At 39.4% G+C, this 20,220-nt stretch overlaps 1 protein-coding gene across 2 annotated transcripts; it reads right to left on the bottom strand.

The window, feature by feature from the left end:
* Positions 1–1,197: 1,197 nt before the first annotated feature.
* Positions 1,198–19,143, bottom strand: LOC143031784 (uncharacterized). Of its 2 annotated transcripts, none has more exons than XM_076196052.1 (16): positions 19,025–19,143; positions 15,613–15,876; positions 15,345–15,510; positions 13,779–13,957; positions 13,376–13,666; positions 13,109–13,247; positions 11,295–11,473; positions 10,591–10,881; positions 10,323–10,488; positions 9,079–9,257; positions 8,660–8,963; positions 8,311–8,570; positions 4,685–4,879; positions 3,919–4,048; positions 3,636–3,778; positions 1,198–1,898 (listed from the first exon to the last, which is right to left on the bottom strand). In XM_076196052.1, the coding sequence occupies exons 2-16, from the start codon at positions 15,792–15,794 to the stop codon at positions 1,247–1,249; spliced, it is 3,456 nt and encodes a 1,151-aa protein (XP_076052167.1). In that variant the 5' UTR covers positions 15,795–15,876; positions 19,025–19,143; the 3' UTR covers positions 1,198–1,246. The 2 variants fall into 2 exon arrangements, with proteins under 2 accessions (XP_076052167.1, XP_076052166.1); XM_076196051.1 differs by having other exon boundaries at positions 13,109–13,274.
* Between the last annotated feature and the right edge of the window lie 1,077 nt (positions 19,144–20,220).

Consider the following 20,220-nt stretch of genomic DNA (forward strand, 5'->3'; position numbering starts at 1 on the left):
TTCCTCTTTCTCCATCTATCCTCCACTCTCAACTTACCTTCCACCAAAAAATGATCTGATATTCCCCCACCCTCTCCCCTTAGCACATGTACATCCTTAACTCTTCCTATCATAATCCTATTTACCACTACATAATCCATCAACGCTCTATCTACCACCCTCTCCCATGTGTACTTATGCTTGACTTTCTTCCGAAACACTGTATTTGCTATCATCAACTCTCTTTCTAGACACATTTCCACCATCAACTCTCCACTACAATTCTTTCCTGGAACTCCACATTTCCCAACCACTCCATCAATTGGACCATTTCCTACCCTAGCATTAAGGTCTCCCAGTACTATTACATTGACATTTCTCCCTAAATCCTCTATGCACTCATTTAGATCTATCCAAAAGGCCTCCCTTTCTTCTACACTCTTCTCACTGCCAGGCCCATATGCACTTTCAAAGACCCTTATCTCCTTTCCCAGTTTCACCTTCATCCGCATTATCCTTGAGGAAACCTCCTTCCACTCCACTACCCGTTTACCTATCTCTTCACTTACTAGAATAGCCACCCCTTCCCTCCCTCGCCCTCTCTTCACTCCTGATAACCTCCCACTTACACTCCCAAACTTACACTCACCCTTCCCTTTCAACTTAGTTTCACTCAAAGCCAACACATCCATCTTTCTTCTCACAAACATACTACCTATCTCTTCCCTTTTACTCTTATCTGTACCACATCCACGCACATTAAAAGACCCAAACCTTAGGGTGCTGGTCGGAAAACTCCCAGACCCTCTTATGCCTTTACTTTTTCGTTTAGGAATGTCCCCTGTGGGGCTACAAATAAAAAGGATGCCTGGTCCCAATCCCTGTCCCTTTCTTCTCGCCTTTTACGATCCAAGTGGAAATACTTGGTGGTAGTATTCTTTTCCCCCACCACAGCAGAAAATGAATACTCAGAGAAATGGTACAGGACAGCAGCAAGGGGTTGGGAGACAGCATAACGGAGGGACAGTCGTAGTATATAAGTGTCATCATTTCTCTATGAAGAGTTTTCCTCTATCATAGACAAAATGATGTGTGGCTCTGGTCCATAGGGGTGCCCCATATAGACCCTAAAGTATCAACTGCATGCTAATTTGCCACACTAACAAGCAGCTATAGGTCAATCAAAAATAGTTTACAATACATTATTTATTTACCATAAAATATAAAATCTTCACATATTACTTGACTCGAGACAGACAGAAAATTACTAAACATAGAGGCCCTCCTCCCCCTCCTTCTCCTCTTCCTCCTTGGGCCATTCCTTGAATCCCAGGAGGTTGAAGTTGCCGCTGAGGAACACCAAGCTCTCAAAGTTCAGGTTGCTCAGGCTGGATCTTTTAGGCTTCAGGATGTCCCCCGCAGAGCTGAACAGCCTTTCCACAGCTGCAGAGCTGGGCAGGGGGGTGTTGTACCTCCTGAAGAGGTCTAGCCAGGCGTCCCTGTAGACACTGGGGAACTTGTCAGGGCTGATGGGGATGCTGGTCATCTCCCTCTGCCAGCCCTCCAGCTCCCTCTTGATGACTTCCTCCACCTCCTCCTTGCACCTGACTTGAGGGGCGGCAGCCAGGATGCCGGCAAACTCGTCCTGTTCCTTGTTGATCATGCTCCTTGCTGGCGACTGCACCTCCTCCTCCATACCCACAATGGCTTTCATCTCCCTAATGATCCTGTCCTTGATGTACGCAGCCTTGTCAGGGAGGAAGTGGTGTATAAGCGCCAGGGTATAATGGGGGTGGAGGGCAGAGCTCATGATGATCTTGTCATCCTCAAACACCCAGCTGAACCTACCGTAGAACCCTCTGCCACTTTCCTTGCTCCCCAGCAGAGCAGTGACAAGGGGTTGGGCATACTGTAGGGTCCTGTCAACAACATAAAAAGATGAAAATTTAATTTTCTTGGCTAGGTAGTAGGTACCTAAAACTGTAATGTATATAATTTGTTGTATAAGTATATAACTATATATCATGATATATGTATATAAGTATATATATATATATATATATATATATATATATATATATATATATATATATATATATATATATATACACACACACATATACATATATGTACCAAAGGTTATTTCCCCCCTTACGAGGGGAAAAAAAAAAAAAATCCAACTCATTCCATCTCTATACTGTATATATATATATACATATATATATATATATACATATATATATATATATACATATATATATATATATAGATACACACATCATTATATTTTATATTTCACTATTGTTATTATGCTCAATGTCCCCAAGTGTTCCCGTCAGTCAAACATGTGTCAATCAAAAATATCTTTTTGACCATTCTATCTTCACTGCTCTGCTGTCCAGATGCATTTCAACATATATATCATTTCAATATATATATATCAACCTCTGATGAATTGATGTTTTGTAATGATTTTATTTTTGAGGCACGGAATAATTTCTTCTGGCGTGCTTCAATAGTTTTGGGTACAGTAGATCAAGCAATAAAACTTGAAGTGCAGAAGTACAGGTGTGGACTATCTGCGTTTAAAGTGTGGAGGTGTGATAACAGCTACCCCAAATCCAATAGCATGCCCAACTCTGTATATATATATATATATATATATATATATATATATATATATATATATATATATATGAAGACATCCTGACAGGTTGTAAGAGGAGTAGAGGGAAACACACAAGTAGATACAGGAGTTTATTCCTTGACTAGTTTCGCATCACTGTGCGAAACTAGTCAAGGAATAAACTCCTGTTCTACTTGTGTGTTTCTCTCTACCCCTCATATATATATATATATATATATATATATATATATATACATATATATATATATATATATATATATATATATATATATATATATATTCTATGCCTTTTCCTTTTTGGCTACCTCCCTTGTAAGGGGAAAAAAAGCCTTGGTATATGTATATGTATGTATGTATATATATATATGTATATAAGTATATACATTACACACAGGAACCCACAGTCGGAGAAAGAATAAACTTCGAATAAAGAAAAATCCTATATTTCGGCTATCAACTGTAGCCCTCTTCAGGAAAGTACATAAGATAGAGAACAGAGGGGACTTATAAACTACAGTAAGAAGAGATGTGGACAGTTGACCTCACTCAGGCGTGGGGCAAACTGGGGTGGCGGAGGAGGGAGGAGGTGAGGAGAGGGGAGGATGTAGTGTCCGCATCAACTTGGCTACTGCTGCGCGTGAGATAATGTCAGGTGTCCACTGCCCTTTAGCAATATTAATATTAGGGCATTCCTCAATTAATGCTGATTCACATCTCTTCTTACTGTAGTTTATAAGTCCCCTCTGTTCTCTATCTTATGTACTTTACTGAAGAGGGCTACAGTTGATAGCCGAAATATAGGATTTTTCTTTATTCGAAGTTTATTCTTTCTCCGACTGTGGGTTCCTGTGTGTAATTTACTAATGTGGTACTACATTTCTGTGTAGAAAGTATTGATATATATATATTATATATCTATATATATATATATATATATATATATATATATATATATATATATATATATATATATATATATATGTATGTATATAAGTATATATTTTCTTACTTGTCAGCCTGGAGCTCCTCCAGGGCAATCCTCATGAGCTGCAGGGAGGGCAGGAGAGTGCCCATATAGGCATTCTCCTCCCCCTGCAACTTGCTGAGGCACCTTGCCACCGGCTCCATGACCTTGGCGTACTCAGAGAGGACCTACCAAAAAATTGGAAAAATTAAGAAAAATACTTTAAAAGTAACTTAAATCTAAGTTTAGCATGGCATTGTCTTATTAGCGTACTATTTGTAATTTCAATTCGATTTTAAGAAAAGAATATATGCGTGACGTCACTTACCTGTTTATCTATGATCTCAAACTGAACGCACCCTTTCTGCTGAGCCAGGATCGTGTTGAGCTCATCCATCTTGTCCTGTGTCACCATGGTTTTCAACAGGCTCTTGACTGCTTCATAGTATGAGTTCCACCTTTGTAAAAAAAAAATAATTATACATACATACATACTATGGGAAAGGTGGAGGGGGAAACACGGGTCTTTGTCTGATTATCGAGTTTATTCCTGACTGGTTTCGCTTACAATAGCTTCTTCAGAGGAGTGTTCACTCCTCTGAAGAAGCTATTGTAAGCGAAACCAGTCAGGAATAAACTCGATAATCAGACAAAGACCCGTGTTTCCCCCTCCACCTTTCCCATAATTTGTCCCAATGTCTCTACATACATACATACATACATATACCAAGGCTTTTTCCCCCTTTCAAGGGAGGTAGCCAAAAAGGGAAAGGCATAAAAACACTCCCACCCATTTCATCCATAAATACACTCCACACCCCTCCCACCCTCCCTCTCATCTGAGCACCTCCTGGATGACGGGTCATCCCTGCACCTTGCCCACCGCCCTGGGTCAGAAGCAGTGTCGCAAGACACAGCACATCCACAGCAAGGCCGCTTCATTTAATCGGCGACCCCCCCTCTCCGTCCCCCCTTGCATAATTATAATTAGTAATTTATATTTTATTTGCTTTTAACTTAAACAGTACCATCCTAGTTACCAATATTCTTTATTATTTGAATCAATTTAAAAAATATCATTGAATTATTCTTACCTGGTCACACAGAATGTCTTCAGTTTGTGGCCAGTCTTTGCCTTGATCTGGTTGGCCCAGACAGGGCTCCTGTTCTGCAGGTTCCAGGTGGCCTGTGCCTTGCCAGCAGCCTTGGTGAAGGCAGCCCCAGGACCATAGTTCCAGCCCCTGACCTCCTTGACATCCGTGGTCGCGATGAGGTTGACAGTGTGGGCTCTAAAAGGTTTAACAAGTCATTCCATGCCAAGTGGTCCAATTTTAGAAATCAGCCCCACCTCACCACCTCTGATTTTGATGAAATTCTATATACAAATTGTTACATGGACAAAATGAATATGTACAAACCTCTGTAGGTGGTATAGTTCCTGAGATACAGTACTACCATTTTCCCCCCAAACAATGGCCTGCAGAATGGTGCTTACATAAAGGCGAATTTAGAAGGCTTTTACTCAGTGGCTATGTGCTTTGTAGTGCTCAAAATGACATAACCCATCTAATATCTTGCAAGGATTTCATAAAATTAAATTAGTTTTGGCCTAGGTGACTTAGTTTGTGCACAAACTGAGATTTAAATCAGAATAAAAATATCAGTGACACTGACCTGTGTCACACTCATGAGTCTATATCTCCTGAACATGGTGTTTTTTTTCCCTGGAATGGCATATAAATTTGCTTGTCGGCCAAATAAGAAGTTTTTCTCTCAAATTGTCTCTGCATTAGAGTCCATCAATTGGCTCCAGACTGAAAAATGCAAAAAATGCCGCATGTTTTAGTCATCTATTTGACCATCACACCAGTTTCTAATCCTCTTTTTGGTGTCTAAGCTGCTTCTGGGTCAAATTCTGCCTTGAATTTGTGCAACTTTTGGCCTTTCAGAAATTAGGGTGGGTTTTTTGTTAATGTGTATTGCATTTGAGATGAGGTACCCAAGAAGTATGATAGGTGTTACTAGGTTGGATAGTGAGAAACGAGGTGAGGAGAATGGGGTGGAAAGGGAGTTGGGAGATAGGGTTGATGAAAGAGTATTGGGAGATAGGGTTGATGAAAGAGTATTGGGAGATAGGGTTGATGAAAGAGTATTGGGATGGTTGGGACACATGGTAAGAATGAGTGAAGAAAGATCAGTAAAAGAGGTGTGGAAGGAGTGAACATTAGGGGACAACCAAGGATGAGATGGATGGGGAAAAAGAGGCATTGGGAAAGAGGGGAATGTCTGTTGAGGAAAGACAGGAGAGGACAGAAGATAGGGGTGAATGGAGAATGGTTGTGTACGGATGATGTGATGCATGAAAGGGAGTGGGTGGGGGATGGGGGGTGAGGGAGTATATATGAAAAAAAATTATGCAGCCTGAAAGGATTTCTCCCCGTCTTCTCCATTTCTACATTAGGGGATGTAGAGGAGGGGTCGCCGATTTAATGAAACAGCCTTGCTGTGGATGTGCTATGTCTTGCGACACTGCTTTCTGACCCAAGGCAGTGGGCGAGATGCAGGGATGACCCATCATCCAGGAGGAGCCAAGAAAGAGGGAGGGAAGGGGTAGATGGGGGTGGAGTATGTGGGGATGGAATGGGTGGGAGTGGTTTTTATGCCTTTGTTTTTTGGCTACCTCCCTTGTAAGGGGAAAAAAGCCTTTGGAAAATGTATGTATGTAACGCATCAGACAATATTCAGATCTACCCAGCCAAGATGGTACTTGTAATCCTGTGCTGGTCCATGGTGACTGTGCCACTACCAATTCTGTTCTTTGTTAGAGTTTACATCACAGTTTTGCCAATGAGTTCCTTGTAATCATCAGTTATTGAGTGTTTTCCAGCCAGCACACTTTGGTGGTACATGCAAACAAAGACACTGTATGTTCCAGAAACTCCAACTGTAATGCTCCACTTAGACGCTCACAGAATTTTGAAAAGCCAATCTTCTCAGTAGAATACTTATTTCAGAAGTGTGCAAACAACTCATTCAAATTGCACAGCAGAAGTCTCTTCTGCATTTGAGTTTTTATGTCACTGATTCGCACACTAACTTTGTCTTTTATACCTGGGCATAACCTGGAGAACTCGTCATCTTCATAAATCTGGGCCACATGATGTTTTGCTGTATCTGGTAATGGTCTCCCTTTACTTGGTGGTGGATAAGCAAGGATGCCTTCAGTCTCTTGTAGTGTTCTTGCTTGTTTGACTATTCTCTCTGACACTTGAAACTGGCATTTGTCATGATGGTTAGTTGAGGCTGCACAATTGCTCTTCAGTTCGGACAAAAATTTGGTGTGATCCTCAGTTTTGACATGAAGTTTGGCTAGATGTTGCTTCAGGCTGTATATCAGCTATGTCTAAACCACCAGCTGCTGTGCTAACTTGTGTTTTAACTGCTGTGTCTTTCTGACTGCATACCCAGGTGAATCCCTTCTGCTGACCTTTCTGATTTCAAAGGAGACACATTAAATGCACCAGCAGCATTGTCAACAGCTTTTGTTGCAAAAGTTCTTTTAACCTCTTCACGTTCTTCACCAGAAAAATCATCAATTGAAGAGTCATTTTTGTCACCCACAGGAGATGCGTGCCTTTGTATCCTTGAGTTCAACTCAATTTGGCATGATGGACACAACATTCCTTCCATGTCTCACCCAGTTATTGTCCACAGTTTTGCTACTGTGTCACTGGTAATCTTTCATAGGCTCTGAAATTTCCTTTGTGTATGGAAGATTAAAAGGATTGGAGCAAGAACTCTTTTATGCATGGGAAGCAGATCTGGTACTTGGGTTATCTATTTCTCAAGATGTTATAGCAGATGTAGATTTCTGAAATAAAGCAAAATATATGCAAGTTTAGCAGTAATGGACTACAACACCCAAACAACTGTTTATTATTTTGTACATGTTCAATACCCAACAAAAACCACACAAAGCCCACCCTGTGCTCCGATAGGCCAAAAATGGGGCAAATTCAAGGCAGAATTTGACCCAGAAGCAGCTTAGACACCGACACCAAAAAGGTTTCTTGATCTCTCAGGCTTCCTGAGATGCTCTTTCCAATTATACCAAGCAAAAGAGGATCAGAAACTGGAGTGATGGTCAAATAGATGACTAAACATAGGCCATCTTTTGCATTTTTCAGTCTAGAGCCAACTTTGATGGACTCACGTGCAGACAATTTGAAAGGAAAACTTATTTGGCTCACAAGCTAAAAATTTATTAAATTCCTGGGAAAAAAATTATAGTTTATACAACCACAATGTTCAGGAGATATAGGCTCATGAGTGCAAAAACTAAGCCACCTAGGCCAAAACCAAGTTAATTTTTTAAATCCTTGCAAAGACTTGTATGATTTTGTCATTTTCAGCAATACAAAGATCATAGCCACTGAATAAAAGCCTCTTAAAAACGCCTTTGTGTAAAGGCCGTTCTGCAAGCCAATGTTTGGGGGGAAAATGGGGGTACTGTATCTCAGGAACTATACCATCTGTAGATCTAAAATTTTGCATACATTCATTTTGTCCAAATACCAACTTGTATATAAAATTTCATTAAAATCCGAGATGTTGAGATGGGAAGCATTTCATTTGACCACTTGGGATGGAATGACTCAAATGTCAAAAGTTACAAAGTGTATATATATACATATATATACATAAGTATATAGGTACACACCCACATCTGTAGTGAGTAGGCAGATGGTAGTTGGCGGCCTCCTGCAGCTGGTCATGCAGGTCACCAGGCTGGCCATCCACCACTTCGGGGTCAGGCTTCTCCCCTCCCTCCACAGGGACGTCTTCTACCCCAAAGTGACTAAAAGCAGCACAGTAGTTGGTGCCGTTGTCGGTGGTGGTGGCGGTCAGCTTGTGGCTCAGGCCAAAGTCATCATGAACGTCCGAAATCACCTTGGCAATCACCGACTTCTCCTGACTCTCCTGGATAATAGATAATTCTAAGTTGTTTTGGCCTGTCTAAGGTATATATGGGAATTATCAAATATTTTTCATATTCTCTTTTTAATTACCTTGATCTCCTTGCATGCCAATGTGCCATGCCTCCTGTCCAGATTGACGGGGTCGATCCAATGGACCGTCATTCCTATAAACACACGACTGTGCGCTGTCCAGCTGTCGGCAGTGGTGGCGACGTACTGGACACTGAACAGGAGGTTTGAGAGGTCCAGCTTGGCCTTCTCTGCCATCTTCTCCAGGCTCCTGGTCATGGTCCTTCTGGAGGGGACAGAGAAGTCTGGGGCGATGAGACCCATGGCACCCCTGAGGCTGGGGTGGTCAGTGACGCTGAGGGGAGTCATGGTCTCTATGAACCACCTGAAAATTAATTGTAAATATCTTTACCTTTGAAATTTTAGTCATCAGTAGGTACTAGGTAAAGCAGAAGACTAAAACTAGATCAATAATAACTTTTTCTTCTTTTTTATTTTACCTGTTCCATGCCTCCCTCTTCTGCTCAGGGGTCACCTCCTCCTGCTTGGGAAGAGCCTCCTCCTTGCAGAGCTGCCGCCCAGACCTCTTGGAGGGGAAGTCGTCCCCGGAGGCAGAACATCCCCTCTTGCCAAGACCCCCCTGTGTATCATCGAGAAGCCTGACCTGGTTCTTATGCACCTGAGAAGAAAATATAAAATTGATTAAAATTATTTAAATTAAATAACTACAAATTCAATTATATTTTCAAGTAGTAAAGTTACAAGTTGAAATTATTATTTATTCATTTATAAATAGTTCCTTAATCTGTACGTCACCAGGCGAATGTTGTATATATTCCCCCTGCCAGCGTCAGTGCCAATATATTTCATTTTTTATTTTTGCTTGAATCAACTCAAAATTATGTAAAACCAACAAATATTGCTTATTTTGATTTACCTTAGCCTAAAAGTGGAGAAATTGGGTCGATTTTGTTGTGATATGCATGCAAAAGTTTGGTAGAACATTTGTAGACTGTCCTCACATGGGTTGAACAAGGTTGTATTTTTTCAGGGAAGCTTCATTAGAATTTCATAGAGTGAAGGAAACTGACATTTATGATAATTCAGATCAATGTACAGTCGCCCATAATAGTCTGACACTTACAGAAAACATGTTTATAAATAATTTTTGTGGATTTTTTTTGGCAAATATTCATCACCTCATTATGTCATAAATTGATTTTTCAGTATCTTTTTTTTTTTTTTTTTTATATCATTTCATGAAGGATAGGTGATTGTGGAGTTTCTTATTGTTTTGGTAAGTATTTTAGTAAGCATCCATCACACCATTATTGCCCGGCTGCATTTAGTATTATGCATTTATTACAAAAATTGGCAGTGCAAAATTGCCAGTTCTATACATCTGAATACATACTAAATAGCACCTGCCTAACTGTCGAAGTACAACTTCACCTCCTCATACTTCATTTCATATGCCAGAATCCCCTAATTTACGTCCTAAAGGCTGATTTTATACCCCAAGTTACCCCCAAAAAATTGCTGCCAGGGTTGCCAGTTTTGTCAATAAATAAAAAAATTTGGGTGCCTTCTATAGCAAATGAATGGGCTACTTCGTTATTACCACAGATTTGACCCTAGACGTAGTGCCTATTTTTGGTGAATTTTTTAAATTGTGGCATACGACATATGCCAATGATGGTGTATACAGTAGGTTAAAATTGACTTCAATTAGTAGTACAATTACTTTCTCATAATGCTTCCTGAGGTTGGCCTTGCTTTTGCTGCTAAAGATGATTGTCTTCCCCTTGCAGGCCTTCTGCTGGCATTTGGCCTGACCAGTGTAGATGGTCCTCTCCTTCAAGCCCTCAATTGACTTCTCTGTCCTGATGTGGCGATCAAAGACAAAGAATCTGAAAATTGAATTCATTAACCATAATAAACAAAACTAAAAATTCTTAAACAACACTTAGATAGAATCAAGACTATGAAATTATTGATCAAAATTTACGTACTTCTCAAGCCCTGACATGATTTTTTTGAGCTTCTTGTCAGCGGTTGTTGTTTCATCGGCACTGTCATCCTCCTGCAGGCTATCCTCCAAGACCTGGGTGGACAATTGGGAGGCCTCAATGTCCGACACAGACATTTCTGACGGCGAGTGATCCCTTGGCGGTGATACCGATGGAGTGATGGTTATGGTCCTTCTGGAGGGGACAGAGAAGTCTGGGGCGATGAGACTCATGGCGCCCCTGAGGCTGGGGTGATCAGTGATGCTGAGGGGAGTCATGGTCTCTATGAACCACCTGAAAATTAATTGTAAATATTTTGATCTTTGAAATCTTAGTCATCAGTAGGTACTAGGTAAAGTACATACATATACCAAAAGCGTTTTTCCCCTTATGTGGGAGGTTGACAAAAGACAAAGACAGAGAAACCACTCTCACCCATTCTGTCCCCTACATACTCCACTCCCCTCTACCCTCTTATCTTGGCACCTCCTGGATGACGGGTCATCCCAGCATTTTGTCCACTGCCCTGGGTCAGAAGCAGTGTCACAAGACACAGCACATCCACAGCAAGGCCACTTCATTAATTCGGTGATCCCCCCCCCCTCTGTCCCCTCATGCAGAAAAGGAGACGACGGGGAGAAATCCCTTCAGGCTGCATAAAGTAGAAGACTAATATTAGATAAATAGTTTTTTATTTTTTATCTTACCTGTTCCATGCCTCCCTCTTCTGCTCAGGGGTCACCTCCTCCTGCTCGGCAAGGGCCTCCTCCATGCAAAGCTGTTGCCCGGACCTCTTGGAGGGGAAGTCATCCCCAGGGGCAGAACGTCGCCTCTTGCTGAGGACCCCCAGCGTATCATCGAGAAGCCTGAGCAGGTCCTTGTGCATCTGAGAAAAAAATATACATACATACATATACCTAAGGCTTTTTCCTCCTACACGGGGGGGGGGGGGGTAGCCAAAAAGAAAAAGGCAGAGAAACCACTCCCACCCATTCCATTTCCTATATATTACACTCCCCTCCACCCTCCCTCCCATCTTGGCACCTCCTGGATGACGGGTCATCCCTGCATCCTGTCCACTGCCCTGGGTCAGAAGCAGTGTTGCAAGACACAGACCATCCACAGCAAGGCCACTTCATAAATTCGGCGACCCCCCCCTCTCCGTCCCCCCATGCAGAAAAGGAGATGGGGAAAAATCCCTTCGGGTTGCGTCAAATTTATTCTCATATATACTTCCTCACCCCCCATCCCCCACCCACTCCTCCTTGTACATCGCAGCATCATCTATACACAACCCCTCTCCATTCACCCATGTCTTGTGTCCTCTCCCATCCTTTCTCAACAGACATTCCTCTCTTTTGCAATGCCCCTTTCACCCCATCCATCCATCTCATCCTAGGACGCCCCCTCATATTCACTCCTTCCACCTCTGCCTTTCACACTTCTTTTACTAATCTTCCTTCACTCATTCTTTCCATGTTTCCAAACCATCCTAATACTCTTTCACCAACCAAACCTATCTCCCAACTCCCTTTCCACCCCTGTTCTCCTCCTCATTTCTCACTCTATCTAGCCTAGTAACCCCTATCATACTTCTCAGACATTTCATCTCAAAACACATTCAAACTCCTTCTCTCTTCCTCTCTCATGTTCCATGTTTCTGCCCCATACAGTGCTGTTGGCACGATCACTACTTCATATAACCTCCTCTTAGCATCCATTCCCAAATGTCTATTTCTCATTACACTTTTTAATCCATCAAGGCATTTACTCGCTTCTCTCAATCTACATTCTCCCTCCACTCCCACTCTTCCCTTTCCTGCTACATTTGCACCCAAGTATCTAAAACTATCCACTTCCTCCAGTCTCCCTTAATGCTCACTTCCAGCCTGCTGTCACTTTCTCCCCTTGTACATCTCATCATCTTACTTTTGCCCACATAATCTTCAGCTTCCTTCTTTCACACACCTTCTCAAACTCTGTCACTAACTTCCTCAATCCCTCCTCTGATCCTGCTACAAGCACAGTGTTGTCAGCACACAACAACAGGCTCACCTTCCAATTTTCTCCATTTTCTTTAATCATCTCTAACCCCTGACCCACTACCTAATTAAAATGATTTAAATCAACCTCTTTGGTATGATGATGCCTATGTAGGCATCATGAGGCTGAGTGGGTACATGAGGATGCCAGTGTTGGCGTCTCATATATTTCTTTGCAGTTGTAAACGAGTTATCCCCCTGATTCTGTGAACTGGTTTGATCATGTTTTCTATGTTTATTATTACTCAGAGTAAAAGAGAATGAGTAATACAGCAGTGACTATATTTTATAATGCGAGTAGTGTGCTGCATCATACATATGGTAGCTGATGCAGTGCGCAAGAATTTGACTTGTACTGAAGTGATTAAATAACCACAAATTCAAATATATTTTCAATTAGTAAAATTACAAGTTGAAATTATCATTTACTCATTTATAAATAGTTCCTTAAAATTGACTTCAATTAGTAGTACAATTACTTTCTCATAATGCTTCCTGAGGTTGGCCTTGCTCTTGCTGGTAAAGATGATTGTCTTCCCCTTGCAGGCCTTCTGCTGGCACTTGGCCTGGCCAGTGTAGATGGTCCTCTTCTTCCTGCCTTCGCTTGAAAGCTCTGTCCTGATGTGGCGATCAAAGACAAAGAACCTGAAAATCGAATTCATAACCATAATAAACAGAACTAAAAATCCTTAAACAACTCTTAAACAGAATCAAGACTATGAAATTATTGATTATAATTTACTTACTGCTGAAGCCCTGACATCATTTTTTTTAGCTTCTCATCAGCGGCTGTTGTATCATCGGCACTGTCATCCTCCTGCAGGGTGTCCTCCAAGCCCTGGGTGGACCGATGGGAGGCCTCAATGTCCGACACAGACATTTGTGACGGTGAGTGATCCCTTGACGATGATGCTGATGGAGTGTTGGTCATGGTCCTTCTGGAGGGGACAGAGAAGTCTGAGGCGATGAGACCCATGGCGCCCCAGAGGCTGGGGTGGTCAGTGATGCTGAGGGGAGTCATGTTCTCTATGAACCACCTGAAAATTAATTGTAAATATTTTGAAATTTGAAATTTTAGTCATCAGTAGGTACTAGGTAAAGTAGAAGACTAAAACTAGATAAATAATTTTTTCTTCTCTTTTATTTTACCTGTTCCATGCCTCCCTCTTCTGCTCAGGGGTCACCTCCTCCTGCTCAGCAAGGGCCTCTTCCATGCAAAGCTGTTGCCCGGACCTCTTGGAGGGGAAGTTGTCCCCATGAGCAGAACGTCGCCTCTTGCTAAGGACCCCCAGTGTATCATCGAGAAGCCTGACAAGGTCCTTGTGCATCTGAGAAAAAAAATATAAAACTAATTAAAATTATTTAATTTAACTTCTTTGGTATGATGATGCCTATGTAGGTGTCATGTAGCACGAGGGTATATGTGGATGTCAGCGTTGGTGTCTTGATTATGTTTTTTTTTGTAGTTGTACATGAGTTACTTGGGTGCAAATGTGGCAAGGAAAAGGTGGAGTGAAGGTGGAGGTAGAATGTAGACTGAGAGAAGCGAGTAAATGCCTTGGTGGATTAAAAAGTGTAAAGAGGAATAGACATTTGGGAATGGATGATAAGAGGAGACTGTATGAAGGAGTGATTGTGCCAACAGCACTGTATGGGGCAGAAACATGGAACATAAGAGAGGAAGAGAGAAGGAGTTTGAATGTGTCTGAGATGAGGTGTCTGAGAAGTATGATGGGGGTTACTAGGCTGGATAGAGTGAGAAATGAGGAGGTGAGGAGGAGAACAGGGGTGGAAAGGAAGTTGGGAGATAGGGTTGGTGAAAGAGTATTAGGATGGTTTGGACACATGGAAAGAATGAGTGAAGAAAGACTAGTAAAAGAGGTATGGAAGGCAGATGTGGGGGGAGTGAACATGAAGGGACGTCCTAGGATGAGGTGGATGGATGGGGTGAAGGGGGCTTTGGGGAAGAGGGAAATGTCTGTTGAGGAAGGACAGGAGAGGACAGAAGACAGGGGTGAATGGAGAATGGTTGTATATGGCTGATGTTGTGATGCATGAGGTGGAATGGGCAGGGGGATGGGGGGTGAGGTAGTATGTGTGAGCAAATTTGACGCAGCCCAAAGGGATTTCTCCCCGTCTTCTCCTTTATGCATGGGGGGACGGAGAGGGGTGTCAACGATTTAATGAAGCGGCCTTGCCGTGGATGTGCTGTGTCTTGCGACACTGCTTCTGACCCAGGGCAGTGGACAAGGTGCAGGGATGACCCGTCATCCAGGAGGTGCTAAGATGAGAGGGAGGGTGGAGGGGTGTGGAGTGTATTCAGGGATGGAATGGGTGGGAATGATTTTATACCTTTTCCTTTTTGGCTACCTCCCTTGTAAGGGGGAAAAAGCCTTGGTATATGTATGTATGTATGTACATGAGTTACCCCCTGGATTCTGTGAACTGGTTTGATCCCGTTTTCTGTGTTGAATATTACTCAGAGTAAAATATAATAAATAATACAGCAGTGACTTTATATTTCATAATGCAAACAGTGTGATGCATTGTACATATGGTAGCTGATGCTGTGCACGAGAATTTGACTCATACTGAAGTGATTAAATAACCACAAATTCATATATATTTTCAATTAACAAAGTTACAAGTTGAAATTATTATTTATTTGTTTATAAATAGTTCCTTAAAATTGACTTCAATTAGTAGTACAATTACTTTCTCATAATGCTTCCTGAGGTTGGCCTTGCTCTTGCTGCTAAAGGTGATTGTCTTTCCCTTGCAGGCCTTCTGCTGGCACTTGGCCTGACCAGTGTAGATGGTCCTCTTCTTTGTGCCCTCGCTTGAAAGCTCTGTCCTGATGTGGCGATCAAAGACAAAGAACCTGAAAATCGAATTCATTAACCATAATAAACAAAACTAAAAACTCTAAAACTACACTTCAACAGAATCAACACTATGAAATTATTGATTATGGTTTACTTACTGCTCAAGCCCTGACATCATATTTTTTAGCTTCTTGTCACCAGCCATTGTATCACCAGCACTGTCATCCTCCTGCCCGGTGTCCTCCAAGACCTGGGTGGACCGCTGGGAGGCCTCAATGTCTGACACGGACATTTGTGACGAGTGATCCCTTGACGATGATGCCAATGGAGTATTGGCCATGAAGCCACTGGTGGCACTATCACAAGAAACACTGCTGCTTCTGTCTCCTCTTTTCACAAAATGATCCGCTGTCCAATAGTCACTGTGAAAAGGGGAAATCCAGCATAACACCCTTGCAACACCACTCTTCTTGATGACTGCTTCCACACTGATGCTGGATGCACTGTAGAGTTGCCATCTATTGCAATACTTTCAATACTAATAAAATGGTGTCCAGTGAATATAATAACCACAATATGAAATTAAATTATTCAAATGAAAAGGGAGGCCCATTGGTCTGGTTTACTCTATAATAATTTTGTTGCATAAAATTGTGTTAACTGAAGATTGAGCATGATTGGTTGAGAAAATACTGCATTGCAGTATTTTCCATTGTCAAAAGTTTATTTACTGGAGCATTTCATAATTTGAGTGCTGTTTATTGGTTGGAAAAATATTGCATTGCAGTATTTCCATAACCAGTCAGTGCTCAAATGAGATCGGACTGTGAGAAATCATTGTGATAAATAATACTTCATTTTAGACATCTCAATTTTACTATTTAATGTTTTCACTTTGCCAATACTTTGTTTTCCATTTAAAGTGGCAAGAAATTCGAATTTTAATTCAGTGATTTGTTGGTTATGAGAGAATTCGGAAGTCAAACTGATACGGTTCTGTAAATATAATAATACAATCTTCATCGTTGTGAAGCCACAAATTTGTTATCAAATTAATTAAGTTTTCAAAATTCAAAAACTCCAAAGGGAGTTTACATGTATAAATTGCAGATTGGTCAACAGAATAAAGTAAAGAATTTGGGAATAATATATATCTGGGAATAATGTATATCCCATTAGTACAATTCAAAAGGAGACTTGATCAATTCTAGGCAAATCTGTCGACTAAATTTAATTTTGAGATCAATTGTGGGGAGGACATAGAGGACAAAAATCAGAAGCCTGACCTACACAAGCTGGAAGTGATCTGGACATACAGACCACTGGTGCATGACATCAAATGTCACGTGATATGTTCATGCCACCATATTGGAGGACAAACCATGAACAAGAAGAGATTGTTGGAGAACTGTAGTTATGGTTAACTTTGTGAAGTTACAGGCTGCTCAAATAGAGCAGGGCATGGTGAAAAGAAATCTTTCTACAGGATCCCCTCTGTTTTTACCAACCTGGGAGAAAAATGTAAAGAACTCAGTGCCCAGAGACATGGGGAATGGATTGCAGCCCTGAGAAGAGCTGGAAAGAATGAACAAAACTGCATGTAGTGGCTCTGAGGAAATCCTAAATTTTATGGGGAGAATCATTTTGCCAATTTTTTATTCAACTTTCCATGTTCCTAGTGATCCCATGGCTGCAATTTACAGTTTTATAACAAATGGGGCATCCCCTATACATGTAGCAATGGTTGTCATGCGCCCATACATATTTTACAGGTTATCATGCAATAGAGGGCATGGTCCAAGATAAAATATGTAAATTTGTTTTACTTCAGAAGTTTTTGAATTAATACTTCACCAGAAAAAGGACACTCATATAATTAAACTAATTTGTTCATTGATGGGTAGAAAAAAATTAATAAACTTGTACAACAAAGAGTTCAATCAAGCAATGAAACTTTGTTACCTGATATTTTGAAATATATTTTCACCTTTGTAAAGGCCTCTTATGTATCAAAAACAGGAAATTATCAGCATCAATAGATCTTTGTTGCTAATGGTTTGTCCTCCAAAATGGTGGCATATCTATCAATGATTTCATCACTCACAGCAGTCAATAGGTCATATGACCTGCATCTAGTGTCTAAGATTACACAGGGGAAGGTATAATGGTAAATCTTTAGAAGTGCACACCACAACAATATAACAACAGAAAATTAAATATTTTGTATATTATAATACATGAACATATATATTTTTCTTGGTGGAAATAAATAATATAAAGTTGCTAATAGCAACACACTAATGAATGGATCTGCAATTAATGCTTGAGATGCTAACCTTGTTTTGATAGATGGGGAAGTCAAAGAAATCAAAATATGATAACATGGTCTAACCTAACATGCTAAAAGTCAACGGGGATGTTAACAATAGGTTTTAGCATCCAATCAGACTGCAAGGTATAGAGAAGCTTCATAGCTTCAAGAAAAGCATATAACTGTTTCAAAAATATGTCAATTGGAGTGGGAGAACACCCAGTACACAATGTAGTCATCACAATCATCAAATTGACATATGGGACTGGACAGACAACAACATGTCATCTTAAACCTATTGTTGTAGCTCTGTTTGGTATTGTATTTGCTTTTAGCATTTTTATTTAATTGATTTTTGCCAAGGATAGTATATATTATATTGATGTATTAACTTACTAACTTTATCTTTTATTTTCTATTGCTATATCCTTTAGATGAAATTCAGCTCCATATAACTTTCAAAAATATGATGTCTAAAAATAAACCAGTATAACTATTCATACTATAATGCAATGACCTGTAATAAATATGATGTGAGTTTGTGTAGTGAAAATCAGGATTTTACTTCCAAGAACAATTAGTGCACACTGAATTCAGAGTGAAATTCATGAGTTCTTTACTTTTTGACATAGGAAGACAAGAATGAGCCTCATCCTTTCATAAGTGTAAGATCAATGTAAGCAAACAGGATATACACATTGATAAATATAAAGATATTTGTCAGTCTCCATTTATATTTCAAATTGCTACCGACTTTAATATCAATTTCCAGTACTTATATATAGGGCTCAAAAATACTCAGAATGAAAAGAGCTTTCCAATGATGTTGGTAAGAATTGTAGCTGTGTTGGCCAGTTTCAAATTTCTGAATATTGGTAACAACATTACTATTAACTTACAATACTTCCATATGGGGTTCAAATTACTCAATGATAGGCACTAGCCAATGCTAGAGATAAGAACTGCTACTGTCAGACCTGACTTGCCCTGACCTAACCTACCTCCACGATAAATATAAAGACATTCGCCCATCTTTTTTTTTTTCTCAATAGCTACTGACGTCACCATTAGTTTACTGCACTTATATCCAGAGTGGAAAATACTCATCATATTAAGAACTAGCCAATAATATTGGTAATTGCAGCTGCGAGACTAACAAACATTGTAAATACCCATAAGTCAGAATGCCAAATACACTCCCAAACGGGATTTGCAAATGTCAAATGCGAACACACTACGCATGCTCTAAGCTACCTTACCATTAAATCATTGTACTTGCGAATTAAAAAAGCATTCTTGTTTGGTCAGTACAAAAACAGCCACGAACACAAGACCTAACAGCTGAAAGAGTGCAAAACAATTCTCGACGGGCTATGACGTCATAGGTAACCAAACGTTACATTAGGGCGAAAGAGGTTATATATGTATATATATGTATATACATATATATATATATGTATATATATATGTATTTATATATATGTATATATACATATGTTATGTATATAAATATATATGTATATATAATGTATATACATATATATATATATATATACTATGTATATTATATATATATATATATATATATATATATATATATATATATATACAAACGTTACATTAGGGTGAAATAGGTTATATATATATATATATATATATATGTATATACGTATATATATATATATATATATATATATATGTATATATATGTATATATATATGTATGTGTATATATATGTATATATATATATACATATGTATATATATATATATATATATATATATATATATATATATATATATGTATATATATATAATAAAACTTAAACCTACTCTCGGGGAAAGATAAGCTGAGATACAGTCAGTGGTCGAAATATACGGTTTACTTTGTATCTCAGCTTATCTTTCTCCAAGAGTGGGTTTAAGTTTTATTTTATTCGTGTGTTACACCTACGTTACTTTATATATATATATATATATATATATATATATATATATATATATATATATATATATATATATATATGTATATATATATATATATATATATATATATATATATATAACCTATTTCGCCCTAATGTAACGTTATATATATATATATATATATATATATATATATATATATATATATATGTTATATTAGGGCGAAATAGGTTATATATATATATATATATATATATATATATATATATATATATATATATATATATATATATATATATATATATATGTTTTCCTATTTCTACTTTCTATTTTAAGTTTTACATTTTATATCTAATATTTTCATACTTTATATATACTTTATGATTTTTTACAATTTATATAATAAGCGTCGTTTATACGGCACTTTATATTCGCTTTGGAGAAGCTGGTGAAAGCGTCTAAAGACATTTTATTCGCTAGCCACTAAAATAATGAATTCACAGCGTCTGTTTGACGCTGCGATAAAGTT

This window comes from Oratosquilla oratoria, chromosome 12 (genome assembly GCF_046742065.1).
Source record: "Oratosquilla oratoria isolate Oo_2021 chromosome 12, ASM4674206v1, whole genome shotgun sequence".
NCBI lineage: Eukaryota > Metazoa > Arthropoda > Malacostraca > Stomatopoda > Squillidae > Oratosquilla > Oratosquilla oratoria.

Bases quoted from the DNA above. Each gene is read 5' to 3' on its own strand.
- LOC143031784 (XM_076196051.1), bottom strand. From the start codon at position 15,794: ATGGCCAATACTCCATTGGCATCATCGTCAAGGGATCACTCGTCACAA. The intron at 4,880-8,310 runs GTGTGTACCTAT...TAAACCTTTTAG, and splicing joins CCTACTCACTACAGATGTGG to AGCCCACACTGTCAACCTCA. The intron at 3,779-3,918 runs GTAAGTGACGTC...ATTTTTTGGTAG, and splicing joins TTGAGATCATAGATAAACAG to GTCCTCTCTGAGTACGCCAA.